A 19,989-nucleotide genomic window follows, 5' to 3' on the forward strand; every position below is an offset into this window, starting at 1 on the left:
GGTGCACTCCAACAAAGAACTGTAAGCACAACCACAACAGAGTGCACCAAAGAGTGCACCAGGTCAAAGGAAGGCCATCTTACTTGAAGAATGGATCAAAGATTGTGGTGTTCATCATTAAATATCTCCAAAGGCCATTTGTGAAATGCTTGTTGCTTGCTCTTCATTGGAGTTCATACTTTCCTATGCAACCATGAGAATTTAATTAGGGTAATGACAGTTTAAAGACCGGTCAACAGAGGCACCACTATAAAAAAGAAACAAGCACTACATGCCTTCACCCACCCAGTCCCATCAAGTGGTCACTGTGGAATACTTCTTATTCTCCACATTTCCGCAATGTAAGTTACTGACCCCATCTATTGTGCCTTTTATATGCACGTAAAGGTTTCTGTCTCCTATGAAGATAGTGAATCTGGTGTAAATGACCTGTTGCTTGTGCACACTTTGGGGCATCATCAATCTTGGACAAAGTAATGCTGGTGAGTGGTGTGCCTTCCTGAAAAGTAAACATACCTCAATGTATATCTGCTCAGTGCTTCTTGGCTAAGCTGACCATGCAGCTGCCAAGACTAACACGAACACATACTTCATGTATACTTTATGTCAACGTTGTACATCATAATAAAGGACCGCATAAACACCTTCCCCATTTGTCATGTTATAAGACGTATTTGTCTTCAGTACTCTTTTGACTAAAGGCATCATGATGCTGTGGAGAGTCTTATGAGATCAACACCTCCAGTTGACCCAGTACTAATTGGAGAGTGAAGAGTGAGATAAACATGGGCTCGGGGCACTTCACTAGCAATATTTTCAGATCCATCAAAGCTGAAGATGGCTGTATATTTGAAGGGTCTGAAGTGGAATCTGTTTTTTTTTTTAGTTGCTTGCACCAAGATCGTTCTTACTCCTATTTGCCTTTTATTTATTTCTTTAAAAAAATAGAAAATAGTAGATATATGCCCACAAGCATGGTTCAGCTTGTTCCTAAAAGAGGAAATGTTGACCGTAGACTTTACACACTAGTCTTCTAAACCAGAAACTAATGAAATAGCCACAGTGTTGAGAATACGTTGTTGAATTTATGCAGGTAGCATTTCTCAAGTCTTGTTTTTTTGAAACCCTAATGGTACTGTAATTGTCGTCACAGGGTGTATCTTGTCCTTTGTGTGTGGCCTATGTGTGCCGTCAGAACCAGGACAATCCTTCAGCCTTTGTCACGTCTGATACTTTGAGCTGAAAACTCTGCTCACTTTACAGACAGTATTGTGAAACAGCATGCATGCTGGAACTTGCAGACCCATACCCTATAAATGAAAAAGTGAAACAATATGTTCTACATTGGTTGGCTCAAGGGCTGTCGGAAGTAAAATCAAGGGCTAGGAGAACTATTTTGTGATCTGTCAGCATGCAAGGCCAAAGGTCTCCAACGAAGACAGCAAGGACAAATGGCTGGAATTAATTTTTAGAAGCCGTCTGCCCACTGCTGAGAGGTTGAGAGGTCTGTCACTGATAGTCAAGACTGAACAACCAAGTAGTCCACTCAGACCTAAGTTGATACCGTGCTCTTGGTCTTGGCAGATGTGTCTGTCAGCAGATATGAATGATCAGTCCTTGTGAGTGAATTACATTACAGGGGAGGAAAATCTCAAGGTAACTACACCTGATGCTACCTGAAATGTCTTTTTTTCTCATCTGAGAAGTACTGTATGAGGAGATTAAACCTCTCTCTACAGCTCTGCCACAGGTCCGACTAATTATTGTCCCCCTCTTCCAATTTATTCTCGGGTTCCTGATGAAAGATCCAAAGAAAAAGACTTTGGTTGCAATGATGGGCCACCATATCGCTAACATGTCTCGTTTCCCCGCTCTTTGACAGATGGATCATAAGCCAGATTGGACTCTTTTTTCGTCTGTCCCTAAGTAGTCTAATTTCTTAGACCAGGTGAGCTACTGCCTGAAAGTTTTGTGGAAACTGATGATCATGGTTTACAGTGCTGTAGGAGGTCCTGAAAAGTAGCCACATCCATAACCATCTTAGAATTGCTAGTGTTTGGCCTCTTTCAAGAAACTTCATCAAATTCAATGACATGCACGTCCTGCAGAAATCCATAGTAAGATGCAAATGCTGTTTGGGTAAATTTACCAATACCAAATGTTACTAAAATATAAGAAAAAAAGAAAAAAGATGGAAATGAGCCATATATGGAGAGAGGAAAATAAAATAAAGGGAAAAGGACAGGAGGAAAAAGAAGGGAGGGAAGACAAACTAAACTACAAAGCAGGGTAGAGAGGGCAGGTAAATGGATTATTCAAACGAAGCCCAAGTATAGTACTGCGGGGGGGTGGGGGGAGTGCTGTTACAATGACAAGACAGAATCAAGAGTCATGGCAAATTGGGAGTGGGGCATCCTTCAGGAAGGGAGACCTCATTAGAAAATATCTGCTTTGTCCATTAAGTTGTAAGTGACCTTATCATAGTATGCAGTCTTGTATATTTCTGCAAGTCATTCCTCATGAGACGGCAGTTGTGGAGAACGCCAGTGTTGTAGAATACAGATCTTGGCAGCTGCAAGGGCACTGACAAGCAGATGACCGGCATGGCGGGTCACCTCGTAAATGTCCGATAAGTCATTGAGGAGAAATATGGGGTCCGCAATGTGGCGAGGGCAAATCCATTGTCTCCCGGAGCATAGACCCCACAGAAGGAATGAATGGCAGATAAGTCAATTAATATATGAAATATATCACAGGGTGCGTGATCGCATCGCCAGCAGGCAGAGTGAGGGAGCAACCTGAAGCTGTGCTGGGGTCCCATGCAAGCCCTGAAGAATCCTAAATAGACTCAACTTCATCTGTGATTCTCGGACTCCCCGTTCCAGGGCTTCCAAGAGTTCTACCCAGTCCTCCTCATTATATTCCATCTGCAGGCGAGCCTGCCAGGTTATCCTGAGGCTAGCCAATTGTGGCTGGGAGTAGAGGTGGCGAATCAGAAAATTAGAGACCCCGGACATCACACTCTTTAAACTGACCCCAAGTGTTAAGGTAAGAGAGCACCAAGGAACATGGGATGGTCTAGGGTTGAGGACCCCATTTGCTCTGCAGGCAATGACCTAATTGTGTGTAGCGCCATTGTTGAGTATTCAACAGGCCAAATTTGTCCTGTGGCATCTGAAATCAGCTGCATGAGTGTTAGAATCCGAGCTCTACGCCAGGAGCCCCACTCAAGCATGGCCCCCCTATGCGAATACCAGTATTGTTTCAGAGGGGAACCTTGTCATGGAGATGCACATCAACCGAAAAGAGCTTGTGAGCTCGTATCTAGGTGGCGTACATGGCTTTCAGCATAGGGTTGGGGGATCTGGTGGCTGGGCCAGATGATAGAGGACCTGTAATCCCAACGAGGCCTCTTGGAGTCTGCGTTCGATCGCAACCCATAACAGGGTGTCTTGAACCTGAGGGTGCATGTCTGCCATTTGTGCACGCCAGTGTAAGACTATACAATAATGCTCCACAGAGGACAGGCCCGGTCCTCCTGCTGATCTATGGGCAAAAAGCTTCTGAATTGCCAGGCGAGGTCTCGCTGAACCCCAGCTGAAGGCCCCAATGGTCTCCTCTATCTGACGGAGGGTCGAGAGGGGTATTAGTTGGGGAAGCATGCCCAACACATACATGATTCGTGGGAAGATAACCATTTTCACTGCTTGAGTCTGTCCCCAGAGAGACCTCAGGTGCGACCAGTCCCGAAGTCCATTCGCTCCATAATTGGGTCCAGGTTGTCCGTCACCATGCACGCGAGGCCTCTGTTAACTCGGATGCCTAAGTACTTAAGGCAGGAATTCTTCCACTGGAATGGATAACCGGCGATGGTGGCACATGTGGTGATTTGCAACCGCAGCAGGGCTTTGCTCTTTCCCCAGTTCAACTTTTAGCCGGATATTGGTGCAAAAATGTCAGTGATCTCTAACATCGTGGGAATGGAGGAAGGTAAGGGTGTGTGAAATGTCATCTGTATAGAATTACAGTTTTGAGGGTCCTCCATGCTTGGGGATACCAATGATCTGGTTTGATTGGTGTATGGATGCCGCTAAAGGCTCCATTGCAAGCAGAAATAGCAGGGGGGAGAGTGGGCAACTCTGACTGGTGCCGCTGCAGACTGGGAAGGGAACTGAAAGAAAGCTCTCACAATTGACTTGTGCTGAGGGGAAATCGAAGAGCCACCTCACTCTGGAGGTGAAGTTGTCACCAAGGCCAAATTCCAAGAGTGGGGCAAACAGGTAGTTCCATTCTATCCTATCAAAGTCCTTCTCTGTATCCAGCTACAGCGCCTTGGCATCACCCAGAAGATCCGTTGCTAGCCAGACCACATGAGCTAGTGTGCGAAGATGATTACGAGATGACTGTCCTGGGACAAAGCCTACTTACGAGTGGTGAATAGGAGTGGGAAGGACCCCCTAGAGGTGGGCCACTAGAATACTGGCCAGTATCTTGACATCTCCATTAAGCAGGGATATAGGACGATAACTGCCACGAAGAAGAGGGGCTTTTCCTGGTTTGGGAAGGACTGAAATCAATGCCCTGTTGGAAACTAAACCCAAGGAACCCATGCGATCAGTCTCAGCGAAGGTCTCATGGAGAAGACTCACCACCTCGGAGTTGGTCCATTTGTAAAACTCTGCTGGTAAGCCGTCTTCGCCTGGGGCTTTATGATAGAGTATATCAGAGATGGCCTGCTCAATCTCCTCTTCAATGATCGCCCCTGAAGCAGTTGCCTTCCTTCCTATTACTGACACGATAAGTGAATAACATCCAAAATGGCGTTCATCTGCGCTGATCCCTGGACAAGTTCCGGGGAGTAGAGGGCCCTATAGTAAGATGCAAACACGTCTGCAGTTTCCTGTGACTAACACCCCAGGGTCAATGATGATTGCAGGAATGGCCATGCCCTCCTCCCTCTGCCTGCGCTACGCCACCAGTAGCTATCCTGCCTTCGCTCCCTGTTCGTAGTGCCGGTATTACAACCGCGGTAGAGCATACTCGGCTTTGGATGTAAAAAGAGTATTGAGGTTCTTACAAGCCCTCTCAAGGTTGAGCCTGGCAGTAGCAAAAGGTTGTGGCTATATCTGCCTCCATTGCTTTCTGACGCTCCTCCTTCTGCCTATTGGGCAGGGCTGCGTCCCTCATCAGCTGCCCCTGTTTGTCGCTGTTAGACTTGGCATCTCACAGCTAATCAGTGGTAAAGTGCAAGTGCTCCTGTGGTAAAATGTGTTATGGATTGGTGTTTCCATGATAGGCCTGTTTGATTTATGTGTCAGTCCCTAGTAAAGTGGACTGCGTGTGCCAGGGCCTGTGAATCCAATACCGTTGGTGGGCTGCAGCACGGGATTGTGCCACCCACACGAACGGCCCGTAAAAGGTAACTCAGACTCGCCATTGCGGAGTCTGCGCACAGTTTGTATCTGCCATGTCGACTTGGCCAGTGCTCACACTTGCCAGTCCCTCACCTTCCCTTTTCTTACATGTCAGCCACCCCTAAGGTAGGCCCAAGGTACCCCTGTGGGCCGGGTAGAGTGCATGTGAATGGTAGGACATGCCCTGGTGTGTGTGGCATGTCCTGATCGTGAACTACGGCCAATTTCGTTTTTCGCTATTGCAAGGCTACCGGTTCCCCATAGGACAGAATGGGGAGTTTGTTTATAACATTTTATAAACATAACTGGCCCGGGGAATTGGGTAGGAAAATAAAGTTTAGTATGCCTGAACTCAGAATCTAAAGATGCATCTTTTAGTGAGGGTGATTTTTCCATTCTGTGTTTGAAAATGCCACTTTTAGAAAGTAGGTATTTTCTTGCTCAGTCATCCCATGTGCCTCTGATGGAATATGGATTGCCTGTCTGGGTTTTGGATGACAGAAGGCTGGGGAGCAGGAGTGGCTCCAGATAGTCTAGGTGGGTCAGGAAAGGGCTGAATAGACCTGGGCTGCAATTGGGGAAGGGGGAGGAGATTTCCTTGCCATGCCGTCTCCACCTCCTGCCAGGAAGTCACACCAGAGAAGGCAGAACTGGTTCTGGCTGGGCACAGACACTCTCTGCCTAAGAGATCAAAGGATTTGGGGATATAATTATTGGGGCCCAGACCCCTGATTTTTAGAACTCTTTTGGATCAAGAAGACTGCCAAGAAGAAGAGCTGGAGAAGCTGTGAGGAGGATCTACCACATTGATGTGTGCTTTGCTGTGTTGGCCTGCAGTGGCTGCTTCTGTTTTGGGCAGTGAAAGGACTGAACTGAACTTTCTGCCATCTACTTTTGTGAGTTTCTCCAAGGGCTTGAGGTAGAGCTTGCCCCCTGTTCAAGAAGTCTCAGGAACAGCAAAGACTTCAAGCTCTTCTGCCCTCAGCACTGGGGACTGTGTGTTTTGTGCTGCAACAGAGGAATAAGCAACCCGACGCAGTCTATGACACCGCTGCTGACTCCATGTCCTGAAGGCACCGCAGAGGGCACTGCCGCTACGCCTCACCGACGACGCCTGCTGACTCCGCCACCGAGCCGCTGCTCGCACCGTGACCTGTGGGCACCCCACTCTGCACCGTCTCGCTTCACGACGACGCCTTAACGTCCCTGACGAAATTGACGCAGCTGCTTGCACCGTGGTGTGAGGGCACCGCTCGTAGAGTGCACAACGCACCACCTTCATCCCGCACAGCAGCCTTGGCCTGCCGGCGCCATCGACTCCAGACGACAGCGCTCCAGCAACGACAACACCGCTGCTTGCACCACGACCTGCCAGCACCGCATTCACTTCGCACCGTGACCCTGGTCTCACCGACAACGCCATCTGACACTGCTGCTCGCACCGCGACCTGAGGGCACTGCACCGCTGCACTTCGCACTGCAGCACCCAACACCTGCCGAAGCCAGCTCTCCTGACACAACAGAGAGGAGATCTATCTGCAACGCTTGTGACTTCGAGGGCTGGGACGATTCCTGCACCAACCTCCGGAACAGACGCATGCAGACACCGTGCTTGCGGAAGCTCAACGAGAGGTCGCTGATGCCCTGCATTTCTAAAAGGTACTGTTTGTGGGTCTTCCCGACACCGTAGCTGGCGCAATGCCGCGGTCAGCCAGAACTGTTTGGATTTGTTTGCTCATGGCGCTGTGATAGCCCCTGACGGAGCTATCGACATCAAGGAACTATTTTTCGGGCATATTTTGATAACCGAAGATTTTTAAGTACTGTATTGTGGATTTTTATCGTTTTTGGTCTTGTCCTAAGTATATACAAATATTGAATATATTTCTAAACTGGTGTGGTGTCTTTTTGTAGTGGTTACACTGTATTACTGTTGGTTATGTGCAAATGCTTTACACACTGCCTCTAACATAAGCCTGACTGCTCGTGCCAAGCTACCAAGGGGGTGAGCAGGGCTTATTTTAGGAGTGTAACTCGCTTATCCTGACTAGAGTAGTGGTTTCTGCCCGACTTTGGCTACATGACCTAGCCGGCCCAAAATCCCATTTCTAACAGTCGCCTTCACCACCGCCCATAATGTCAAAGCAGAGTCAACCAAGCCATCATTGTTCTCCCTGTAAGTATGAACATGGGTTTTAAGCTGGTTCTTAACTGCTGAGTTGTTGTAGCTGGATAGGTTAAGATGCCAGGGCTTATGAATTGTACCTGCAGGACAATAGAGGAGTGGTCAGAGAGTGCCCTCTCTAGTACTGAAATCTCCCAAAGAAAGGGAAGTGACATCAAGGAAAAATCCAGTCATGGTTGTGTGCCATGAGCCGAGGACAAGTATGAGTATTCCCAGTCTGTTGGATGTAAGAGACGTCATGTGTGCGAAGGTCATGATCTCTTTAGAGGGCTCTGTCCACATTATCGGATACTTCAGTCAGACTAGTGTGGTCTAAGACCGCATCCCAGGCCAGATTACAATCCCTGCCTATCAGGATGTTCGCTGTATCTATTTCCGTAAATAAATGGGTGAGTTAAAGAAGGAATGCACGCTTCTGACCCTTGAGCGCATACTCTGAACCTATGCATAATACCTTCCCGTTGATCTTTAGTTTGGCAAATACATAGCAGCCCTCCGAATTAACCCAGGTTTTAAGCACAACATGGGGCAGTGTTTTCCGAATCAAAATGGCTACACCACATTTCTGGGGTGCCAATAGGTCATCTGCTGCTTGCGCAGTACAGCAGGTGCCAATGGGTCATCTGATGCTCGCGCAGGACAGCAGGCGTGCATCTCTTTGCCCACCCAATCACGCCCTAGCTTCTCAGCCTCTGCGAGATGTCTCCTGAAGGAGAGCTATATCCCTGTGTTTGAAATTGAGATAGGAGAGCACTTTTTGGGTTTGATACAATGTGTTAGACCATTGACCTTCTAGAAAAAAATGCAAGGGTGTGTGCACGGACATGAACTTTGTGAGAACCAAGGGGTGAGTCTAAAGGTCGAGAATGATACTGGGTGGACAGGGAGGTTAGTCAGGTCCCACTAGCAGTCTATGTGGCGGAGCTGGGGGGAAGAATTGGAAAACAGAAGAGAGGAAGAAGAGAAAAGAAAATAAGAAAACAAGAAACAAGTATGCAGAAAAAAGAAGGAAGAAAAGAACAATGCACAAATTAACACAATGCCTTCCTCCGATCACTCGTCTCTTTAGAGAAGTCTGCCACAATCTGTATCTTGTGTCCATCAAAGGCGTAGGGTTTGTTCTCTGTTGCATTTATCAGGATATGATGCACCTGCTCATGTTGGAGGATGCAGACAGTAATAGGTCTCGGACCAGATGAGGCAGCAGTTTGTTTTAGTCTTATTATGTGTTCTTTTCATCTCAAGTGGTGTCACGTCTTTTAGGCTAGTCCTGTCATGTATACCCCTATTACATACATGTGTCCCATCCACACGACAATAACAATTCTAAACAGGTGACCTTTTACCTAGTAGCTTGCTCCTGTCTCTTTGACACCAGGCTCTCAGTACTCTATCATAATCCCTGTACCTGATGTACATAAGCATGTCCTCAGGAACGGTATAATTATTCTGTATAAGGGTCACCACTTGTTTCATCCTTGGCCAACAGCCAGCTGTGCTTCAGTGTATTTGTTTGGAAAAACATTTATGATTGTTTTCAAAACATATAGATTCTAGAAGAAACCCGGGAGGGACCACTCTAGTATATAAGACCATTATTTCCCCCTGCAAATTCGAGGAGAATTCCTTCCAACCTGACACAGGTCCTGCATGCTAAATCTTCGACACGCAGCGGTCTGACATCCCTTACGGGGTTTCATCCTCGAAGCCGAGATGGGGTCCTTCGCTCTCAACCATCAGGTGAGGGGGTTGGTTCTTCCCTAGGGGTTTCTTGGCTACATACACACATATATGCATATACATGCTACACATACAGATCTAGGCTAGGTACATTTAGGCAAATTACTTAGGGCTCGCACTTTAGGAATATGCAAGTGCTACTGTTTTTATCTGAACTGCTTATGTTCATCTTATTAGCACTATGGTAGAAATGTATCTACTATTTACTATATTGGCACTAGCAATCTCTTTCGTATGCTTCTGTCTCCTGATTGTCGCAGCACATATGCTTTACACAAGACTGTCGCTGGACCAATAAATACTTATTGAAACTTCCTAAACGCCATCCTGTGTATTTTCTAAGAATAAGCAAGCACAAGTGTCTGAGCGAAACGTACTGTACTGTTTTCCAAGATCCCTGAGGAATCAGGGTTGCCATGGTCAGTGGTTACCAGAAACTACCTACACCACTGTAAGATACAGGGGGGTGGTAGTAACACTGTAGAGCTAGATGGTCTAACGGGTGACATACCTGTGGGGGTGTCCGGAAGCAGTTGGGACACCAAGCCCTCAGTTTAGGTCATCTAAAACGTGCAGGTCCTGTGGATTCCTAGGAAGTACATGACAGTGGAGGTGAGAAGATGATTCCAAGAAGCGTTGAAAGGAAACCGCAAAGAAAGCCTCTAACATCCGCACCTCCTGCCTTTTCAGTGATCCCAAAGAAACGTAAATTATCCCTATGGCTTCGGTCCTTAAGGTCCATAATTTTGTTGCACATGTGTAGGAAAGTGGGTTTCTGTTGCAGTAACCCCCCCCCCCCCCCCCCCCCCCACACTTTTTGACAGACTACTGATGCATTTTCAATTGATGTGCCCTGGATCCCTGTCAATCAGGTTCCCAGGGCCTGTGTCCTTTCCCCAAAACTAACCCAATTGGCATCTCTGGCCACAGGTCAGCCCGTGGTAAATGGTACCACAAGTACCCAGTGCACTGTGACCAGGGAAGTCCTCTAAGGGCTGCAGCACGTATTGTGCCACCCTTGGAGGCCTTGTACCTTTACACACACACACTGCCTTTGCAGGCTGCGTGTTTTGGTGCAGAACAAAGTGAAGAGTAGACATGGCACACATCCCTGTGTGCCATGCCTACAACCCACTGCCCTGGCATAGATCAGTCACACCTCTAGCTGGGTGCCCTATGCCAGTGGTGAGGGTACAGGTGCATGAGCCTGTACCCCTACAGTGTCTAAGTCCATTCTTAGACATTGTAAGTGCAATCCTGCTGATCCAGCGGAGTACCAACAACGGATACTCCACTACCATATACTCACCTGGGCCCATAGACACACACAATTGAGTAAACCGCTGGAGTCAAAGTTTATGATTTCACAATTTTTAGGATTAGTTATTTCTTATTCCTAACTAACCTTTCATTGATCAAAAAGTAATTTCCTCTGGTCAATGGACCATTAGTTGAACTAGTTGATGGTGATATTTAACATAATTCTAACTTTCTATACCTTAAAGTAAATAACCACAGACTCGGGAAAGTTTTAAATCTTTATCGAAATTAAATTCATGTGAACCACTTCAAAAATACAGTGTAGTCACCATCATTCATAGGAGAGAAAATGTGATTGATTAATCATCAAACACATACTACGGACTCATACAATGATCAATGCTCAGAAAGGTAGAGGACAGAGAGAAAAGAACATCTGCAAATAACGTGAAATTATAATTACCAAGAATGGTGTGAAGACCAACCCCCTGGCCCAAGGGCTGTCAAGGGTCCTCCGGGAAAGGTCAGGAGACAAAGACTTCAGGACAGGATAGTTGACCTCTCTAGAATGCCGACGATTGTGCTGCACCCCTCTCTGACACTCTGTTCCTCCTCGAGATTGTTCCACGATCTTCTTATCTAACCCAATTAAATTAGGATAGAAGGTTCTGCATTCGGCTTCTTCATCAGTATCTCTCCCAGCATCAGCATCTCCCGCTCCACACACACGACATCCCGAGCTCTGCTAACTAACTAACTAAAGCTATCTTAATTATACCGTTCGTTCTTCATGTACCACCCACTAAAGTTTCAATATCGTAAAAATACGAAATATGATTGGTCAGGCAAGGGGGGAAGATCATCACACCATGCTTACATACCATCTAAGTCAGTCCGACCATTGTTCACAAACCCATCCCCTTAATTTTTATTCATAGTTTTCTGTTCACACATGTATTCACATTTTATTTGCAACATTATTATAACAGTTTGAATGTGAGTCCACTTCGTTGAACTTTTCACCATCCGTTCCCAGAGTAGAATACTTTGCAACCTTGGCTCCCGCTCAACATCTATGCCATCATTCCGGGTTAAACTTTCAGCGGACATGTGCAGTCTTTCTTTTACTCAGATAACTTCACTTATAAAAGAGAGGCCCAAATGCGCACTAGTGATAAAGTCAGAAAGACAAATATTAATTTCACAAATAAATGGTTTCACTGTATACCATCCATCTCTACTCTATTCCCCTTTGCTTATTAATACTTTCCCCGCATTAGCAAAATAGCTCGTTTTTGTTTCAGCTAAGCAGATGCCATGCACGCGAGTCTTCAAAACTCCATTTTAGTATCTTATGCTCATGCACAAGAATTTCCCTCCAAGCGATAGCTCGTCATACTGCATAGGTGCAGTTGACGCATGCGCAATAAAGATTTCCCGTTTAAAGTGGTTTTAGTCCTTCGTTCATGTTATCCATATTAGTAAACATATAAGCAAGCTTCACTAACCCGCGTATTTGTGTGGTGCGCATTAGTTTTACACAAAACACTTTTAGTCACTTGTTAGTGAGTTAAAGGAGCGGATTGCTTCCAAGCAAGTCTCTTTTCTACGAGTCCTTGCTCTATCACTGCTATTAAGAGTATATGGTGCTGGGAGCTTGTCATAACGAACTCCACAGCACCATAATGGCTACACTGAAAACTGGGAAGCACATTAAACTCACACTGATGCCAGTGTGAGATTTAATGAAAAATGCACACAGAGGGCAACTTAGAGATGACCCCCTGAAAAACGACCATCCATTGGTGGGTTCCCTGACTGGTACACACCAGCCTGCCACTCCGAGACCTGTTTCTGGACCCTTAGGGTGGGAGCCTTCGCTCCGTGAGCCCAGATACAAAGCCTTTCCTGGGCGGAGGTGCTCACACCTCCCCCAGGCCAGGAAGAGCCATCTGTGGCAGGGGAGCTTCAAAGGACTGGCAGCCTTTGTAATGCGACCCCCAGCCTCTCCTGCTAGCAGAAGTAGGCCCCCTTCCTGTCTCCCCTCCTTTTTGGCAGGAAGACAGGCGGGAAAAACTAGCCAGCCCAGAAGGTGTGCCCACCTCTGCCAACTCCACCCCTCAGGTGGGGGAGGCGAGGTGAAGCCCTCTCTTCAGTGCTCGCCATCTTGCAGATGGCAGGCACTCCCCAATTAGGATTAGGGATTGTGTTCACTCTCCCATGTGGGGTGAGCACACCAAGGGTGTAGTCACCCTAAAGTCAGTAGCCCATTGGCTACTGACCTCAAGGCCCCTAAAAGGCCCCCTAAATACAGTATTTAGGGGGCAGCCCTGAACCAAGAAGGCAGATTCCCGCAACCTAAGAAGAAAAAGGACGAAAGAAGACACCCAGCAGAGGAGACTGCAGTGAATAACTGACTTGGCCCCAGCCCTACCGGCCCATCTGCAGTTTCCGGAGATCCTGTGCCAAAAATAGTCTTGTCCTGAAGCCAGTGACCTCCAGATCCCCTGGGAGGACTGACAGCCTTCAACAAAGTCCGGATCTCCTGTGAACAGCAGCCCTGTTCAAAAGAAACTCCGAAAACAGACTCTGAGCCTGCTGAGGACAAAGAAACCCGACGCTTGGAACTACCACTGCACCCGTTGCCTACGGCCCGAGTTCGAGTGGCCCACCGGTCCCAGCGAGGTCCCCCAGTGCTCCAGAGTCCGAGTCTACCGTGGGTTGACCCCTCCAGGACTCCCCGACGTCGCCTGCAGCCTCTGCACGGAGACCCCCCCAACCGCAGTGGCTAGGTAAGGTGAAATCCAACCTCAAAAGACACCCGTGTATCCAGCCGCCCTGCGCCCTGGAGAAAAGAACCTGAGGTGCAACTACATCCCCTAGCCCTCCAACTTACCTGCCCAGCTGTTTATTCCCCACGGAAGTCTTCCTGGACCGAGCCTGCAGTTAAAAACCAAAAACGAAAATCCCCATTGAAAACAACAGGGCACCCGACGCCAAAACAGCACTCTGCACCCGGCCGCCCCAGCGCTGCTGAGGGTGCACCTTGTGTGATGGCTGGCTTCCCCTTTTACCCTGAGCTAAAGTCCAGGAGCTTTGCTCCCACAGCCAAGTGGCCTGCTCGTCAGCAGCCACCAACCGGAGGCCCCCTATCACCCAGTGGATAACATTGGGCCTCAACACACTGCACCTGGCCGCCCTAGTGCCGCTGAGGGTGTAACGAGAGTGCATCACTGACCCTGGGAGACTCCTCAGTCTACCCCCAGAACCTCAACTCCCACTACCAAATACTTACCTCAAAACCGATAACCATATTTTCCTCCATAGGATAACATTGACCGTTTTTCTTGGAAAAGTTTCTGTGTGGAGTTTGAAAACCTAAAGAAATTCTTTAAAATTGTACCGGTTAACAAAAACGATTTTACTTACCTGTTTGCAGGAAATGTCCCAGTGTAGTATCCAGGTATACTACACTGTGTAGGAAAAGTAATCTCAGAAGTAACTTACCTGTAAACACTATTTTCCTCCTTAGGATAACATTGACTGTTTGTCTTGGAAAAGTTTCTAAGTGTGGAGTTTGAAAAGCTAAAGAAATTCTTTAAAATTATACTGTTTAACAAAATCGATTTTACCTGTTTCCAGGGAATGTCCAGGCATTCTACTCTGAGTAAGAAAAGTAATCCAAAAAGTAACTTACCTGGTATTTTACTGAAAATCCTATTCAAGTCTATGTACTGTATTTACAAATCATTGCATTTCTCTGAAACAATACTGTAAGTCAAATCGAAGTACATTTACTACTGCAAACCAAACAGTTTACAAACTGCATTACTACTGTAAAGTATTTATCTCTTACCTGTGCCAGGCTTGCTTGGTTCTAGAAAATAAAATAACTAAAAGAATATTTTTATACAGAAACAATTGGTCTGAAGTTCAGTCTTTGAGTGTGTGAATTCATTTGCTGACAGAGTGTGTGCAACAAATGCTTAACACTGTCCTCTGATACTGCCTTACTACTCGACCAAACTACCACAATAAGGTTGTATCTAACTTTACCTCTGCCTACCTTTGGGGTTCCACTGGACTCTGTGCACACTATACCCAATTTTGGTATAGTATATACAGAGCCAGCTTCCTACAACAAGGTGCAAAGATCCATTTCCCTGTCTGGCAGGAGTTTAATCCTTGATTAAGGAGAGGATACACAGTGGTCTAATGCCTCCACCATGTCTTGAAAACCAAAGATCTCATCACAAATCAGCTTTGGTGAGCTCCTTAATTTTTGCGTCCATCGTATCCATTCAATGACCCACCGAAGTTACCTCTGAGGATCTGATCCATTGTGGTCTCCGAAGGGCCTTGCGAAGAGGATGAAAACTTAGTTTGGGACACCTCTGTATTGAGCAGCTACCTCGTTGAGTCACCGGATGCCATTCTGGGCCGACAACAGTCAAGCTAAAGTGATTTTAATGAATGTTACCTAGGAAAAATGCATTAGCGAGCTGAGTGTCCCTCATGGGTTATTTTCTCTATCTTTTCATAATATGACTATGAATTTTTATTTGAAACAAGATATTCTGCCTAATTTATGTTTATACCCTTCCTCTCAAGAGGATGCAGTTCTTTACTCCCTTGATGTGGGCAGTGTGGTGTAAATATATATGTTCCCTGTTTGTCTCTGTTTGCGGCACAAGGCTAAGACACTTTCTTTTGGAACCTGGAGTAGATGAAGGTGTTTTACAGGCGTTCTTCACTCCTAGACCTAGAATAGTAGCATTCAAAGAACCGAGTTGGAGCATTCAAGGGGGAACTGAAACAGGTGTCCATAGTGGAAATTTGAAGATTGGAATCATGGTGTCCCTGCACATGTAATTTTCAATACTGGCTTCAGGAAGGTCTTGGTTTGGCACTGCTTAGGGTGGCTCTACTTTGTGCTGAATCTACCTAAGGCATAGTATATACTAAAGTCCAATACTTCTAATGGTTTGCAGTGCGCAATTGTTTCTTCCATCGCATGGGAGTTTGCTTTTCATGCTCCTACCAGACAAGGACTGTGGCCAGGAAGTGGGACAAAGTTTTAATGCTTGGATTAGTTATTGGCAGTCTTCATTACACTAGAGTCTACTCTTCATTGTGACAGTCATGAGACCTTCTGCTCGCCTTCCCTTTGGATGGAAACAAGCAGGATGTGTCTTGAGGGCTTTCACAGTTCATAAGGGCTTCATGACCTGGAGTTTCTTTTTAAATTTAGGAGCTGGAAGAGATCTGTCTCAAGGGTTGCCCGCCCCCATGATATAATATGATAACTGGGCCGTGGAAGAGTAGGACTGTAATAAAGATTATCGGTAAGTGAGCTGAGTATTCCCCCATATGTTCAGGAAGTGATGAGCTCAAATGTGGCATTCTGTGTTATCTAATACGATTTAGAGTGGAAAGTAAATATCTTACAGTAGGGGGTGTCCTACTGCAATTCGAAGAACTTAAATTCTTTCTCACTTCTCTGCAGGTGTTGCAAGTAGTACTGTTGTCCAGCCCACTCCACAGAACATCCCAACTGTGGATCCTTCACTTTACAATCCTAGTTCTAAAGGTAAGAAAAGTATCATGCTTTCTGTTCCGATGTATATCTCTGCTGATTCCTTTCTTCTAAGAAAGAATGAGTAACACATCTGAGAAAACTGGATGAGTAGAATTCTCCATTTGAGTTTTGTATTCATTGCTATAATTATGCCACGTGCATGCACTTTAAACGTATAGAATACATTTCCAAATTTCAAGCGGGTAAAAAGTCTTCTGGTGCCCTATTTTGCTAATGTCATGGTGCTAAGCTGTTCTAAAATGTGCTTAGTTCTTTATCCTCCATTTTGTCAAAGAATATTTTGACACTCTGCTGGTGTGCTCTGTTCTGCATTACTCCACTTATCTGGGGTGATATTTAGAAACCATACATTGAATGTGCTGGGTGTCTGGTACTTTGTGAGTGAAATCTTGACATTAGCTTTGTATGAAAAGGGTGAACCAGTAATTGTGTTTATTTCTCTTACTGGTTACTTTCTGTGGTTCATGTGTACTATGTTTGTCTAGAGTGGAATGTTAACTTTGAGTTCTAGAAGGTTGGTGGTGACAGTTGGAGCTGGCAGAGGATCTGATTGGCCTTTGTGTTTAAGTGAGTCACCCTACACAGTATTGGGCTTATTAACTGCATTGGTTTCTGTCTCTGAAGGAGCTTCTAGGATCTTCATGTTCACATTTTAAACCTCTTTCTTGTTGGTTAATCTTTTTAGGTTTCACCTGATAAAACGCATTTACGAGACATTTTGTTAGCTTAAAAGTGGCTCAGACCCACCTGCCTATTACTTACCATTGGTTGGCTTCATCACTCATATTTCCTTGCTTCTCATTTGTCTGTACATGCTGGCTCAATTTCACCGTTTTGTGTTTGTCCTTTCCCTGCAGCATGAACCAAGTACTGTTTCCTTTCTGCACCCAGTATCCTTCCACTGCTCGGTCGCTTTCAGGGTTACTTCTTTTTACTTTAGTTACAGCACTCCAAAAGAGTACATGTGTTTGCAGGCTGTCTCTCCCCTATCTCACGTTGTTGCTTACACTGTCCCTGTCCTTCCCACCCCTCCAACATTTCTTTGTTGCTTGTCCTATCATCCACCCACTCCTGCATTCCGTTGTTACTTGGCCTCATCCCTCCCACTCCTTTTGCATTCCGTTGTTGCTTGCCCTCGTCCCTTCCACTCCTTTTGCATTCTGTTGTTACTTGCCCACGTCCCTTCCACTCCTTTTGCATTCCGTTGTTACTTGCCCTCGTCCCTTCCACTCCTTTTGCATTCCGTTGTTACTTGCCCTCGTCCTTTCCACTCCTTTTGCATTCCGTTGTTGCTTGGGCTCATCCGTCCCACTCCTTTTGCATTCCGTTGTTGCTTGGGCTCATCCCTCCCACTCCTTTTGCATTCCGTTGTTGCTTGCCCTCGTCCCTTCCACCTCCTCCGAAATTCCCTTGTTGCTTTTCCCCTTCCACTCCTGGCGCAAGCTTGACTGGCACAATGTATTTTTTAAGCTCAAGTTTCTGTTATTTTTTTTTTGTTAAATAGTATTTATGATGCACAAAGAATAATATTTGCATAAAGGATGTTTTCCGGTGACTATCCACTCTGATGCTCACTTTATCTCCTGCATCTGCTATAAAACAGATTATCATTCTTGCTTTTTTACCTTATTTAGTTGTGCATACAGTCTGGGCTTTGTTTTTCTGGAATCATGGAATGCATAAAAAAAAATTGACAAAGTACAATAGCTCTATTATTTGGCTTTGATATTGTCCAATGTTTTTTAAGCATGTTGTATACCAGTACGGCTGCTGTGCAGCATTGCTGAAAGTAAAAATAAAATAGTGCATTGAGGCTGCCTGTATTAAACACATCATATCGCTTTTTTGGGTAGTTTCAACCATGCTGTACTACAAGGCTAAAAGACATTCATTGACCAAGCCAATAGAAGAGACCTATTGGCTTTACCAGTGCCAGTTTCTGCTTGTGTCCTAGGTTGGTTTATTTGCCTTTTACTCCTTTGTGCATGTCTTTGTGTCAGCCACAGGACCTTTGGAGTTGTACTTCCTTTCCTCGTCCACGCCCCTATTCCCAGTTGTAGGAGTGTGGTGAGAAACTTGAACTTGGAATGTATATCATATGCTCTTTAGCCCTGTGCTTCTTTTACAAGGGGTGTATTTATGGAGTGCATGACTATGCCTCTCCCTGATGTGCATGAGTTTTCTCTCTACTTAGCTGTTGGGGGTTGTTTCTAAGTATTGAACTGAAATGGTTTAAATTCTGATGTGAGACATCTCCCTCCCCATAAGGCGCTGTTGTGTTTGTTCTCGGCACAGCAGTGTTACCACCTGGTGAAAGAATGTTCATCCTCATGGGATTTTCACAAGCGTCAGAGAGTTTGGATGATATTACATATGCTTGCTCATCCTATTCTTCTTGCTAATGATGTTCTCACAAATCCTCTTGTCCTTCTTGAGTCATTAAAAAATATCCCTTTTTTAAAAAAAAATTTTTTTTCTTTTTGCTTAAAACTTTTGATAGATATGTTCAAATGTATGGCCCCACTAAAACGAGCACAATTGTAAATGTGAAAGATTCCTACTAACCAGGATTGTGGGCCGTTGGTCTGCAATGACGTGTTTATCAGAAAATGTCTTGACTCTTGAGGGTAGCTTGGTTGTACAGTTATGGCCAGCCTCAAGCCGGTGCTGTGAAGGTTGTGATTCAGAGTACCTTGTCAATTACTTCAGGCTCATTAAAGGTGGAAAGTCCAGCCAGAATTATTGCGTTTTTAAAAGAACAACATTTTAATAATCAGTCCAGTGGTTGGAGGGGTCATCCTGAACATTGAAATTGGGATAGCGGTCAGTGGTGTAACATTAGCCCTGCAGCCCCCGTGGTGCGGAAAGGAGCTGCAGCTCTCCGGCGCTGTGCACAGGGGGCTGGCCCTTGGCCTGAGAGCTCTTAACTGGATCCAGAGCCCGGGGGGCCCCCCTGCAGTTTTGTGATACCACTGTCATAGGCCCTTTTGCAAAGACTTCCACACCAGTTGACCTTCTTGGATTATTTATTTGAGCTCAGCGCTGTGAACTTATTGCAGTACCAGGCGATGCCCAGGAATACCGTTAAATTGGCGTTCTGGGTGGTTGACGTCATTCACCCTTAATGGCCTGGATTTTAGCCTCAAGAGGATCCACCTCCGAGGCACTCTCTTTATGCCCCAGGTAGAAGCAGTCTGCGCCGAATATGGCACTTGGTTGTCTTTAGTCTAAGCTCTACATTGTGCATTGCAGCCAATACATCCCAATGGTGTAATATGTGATGGGTCCAGCTGTCTCTGTATGCCACTGTGAGGCTTAGACAGACGACACGAGGCATCCAGCACACGATTTCCCAACCTCCGGAAAGAAGCAAGTACTTTGTTTTACCCTGTCGATATGAAAGAGATAAAAGGGAGGACAACCTCGAACTTTTCAGTGAGCTCTTCAGCTCAGGAAATGGGGAGCAGGTTGTTTTTAGGTTTTGCCTACACCTTGCATGCACTGTCAGCAGAAACTATTGTAAAAAAAAAATGTAAAAGCTTTAAAACTGGCTTAAAGCCCACCATCATACTCACCGTTACTTACCATTGGTTGCCTCCCATTACGATCTCATTTCCTTGCTTCTCATTGGTTAAGGCTTCGTCCTTGTTCCACTTTCTCCTCTTCTTCTTTGGTTGTCCCGTCATCCTTGGAGCTTGGGCAAAGTATAGTTTCCTGTCTCTGGGGCCACTGACCGTTACTGGTAAAGGTACCTTGTTCTATTTTATATCTAGCACTCCTTAAGAGTGCAT

The 19,989-nt window shown here is 45.8% G+C and overlaps 1 protein-coding gene across 1 annotated transcript in view; it reads left to right on the plus strand.

The window, feature by feature from the left end:
- VTA1 (vesicle trafficking 1) overlaps positions 1-19,989 on the plus strand; it is a 341,069-nt gene that overhangs the window by 293,510 nt on the left and 27,570 nt on the right. Inside the window, exon 7 of the mRNA XM_085611654.1 lies at positions 16,106-16,189. Within this exon, the coding sequence (XP_085467780.1) occupies positions 16,106-16,189 (84 nt within the window). The remainder of the gene's footprint in view (positions 1-16,105; positions 16,190-19,989) is intronic.

This window comes from Triturus cristatus, chromosome 6 (assembly GCF_964204655.1).
Source record: "Triturus cristatus chromosome 6, aTriCri1.1, whole genome shotgun sequence".
Classification (NCBI taxonomy): domain Eukaryota; kingdom Metazoa; phylum Chordata; class Amphibia; order Caudata; family Salamandridae; genus Triturus; species Triturus cristatus.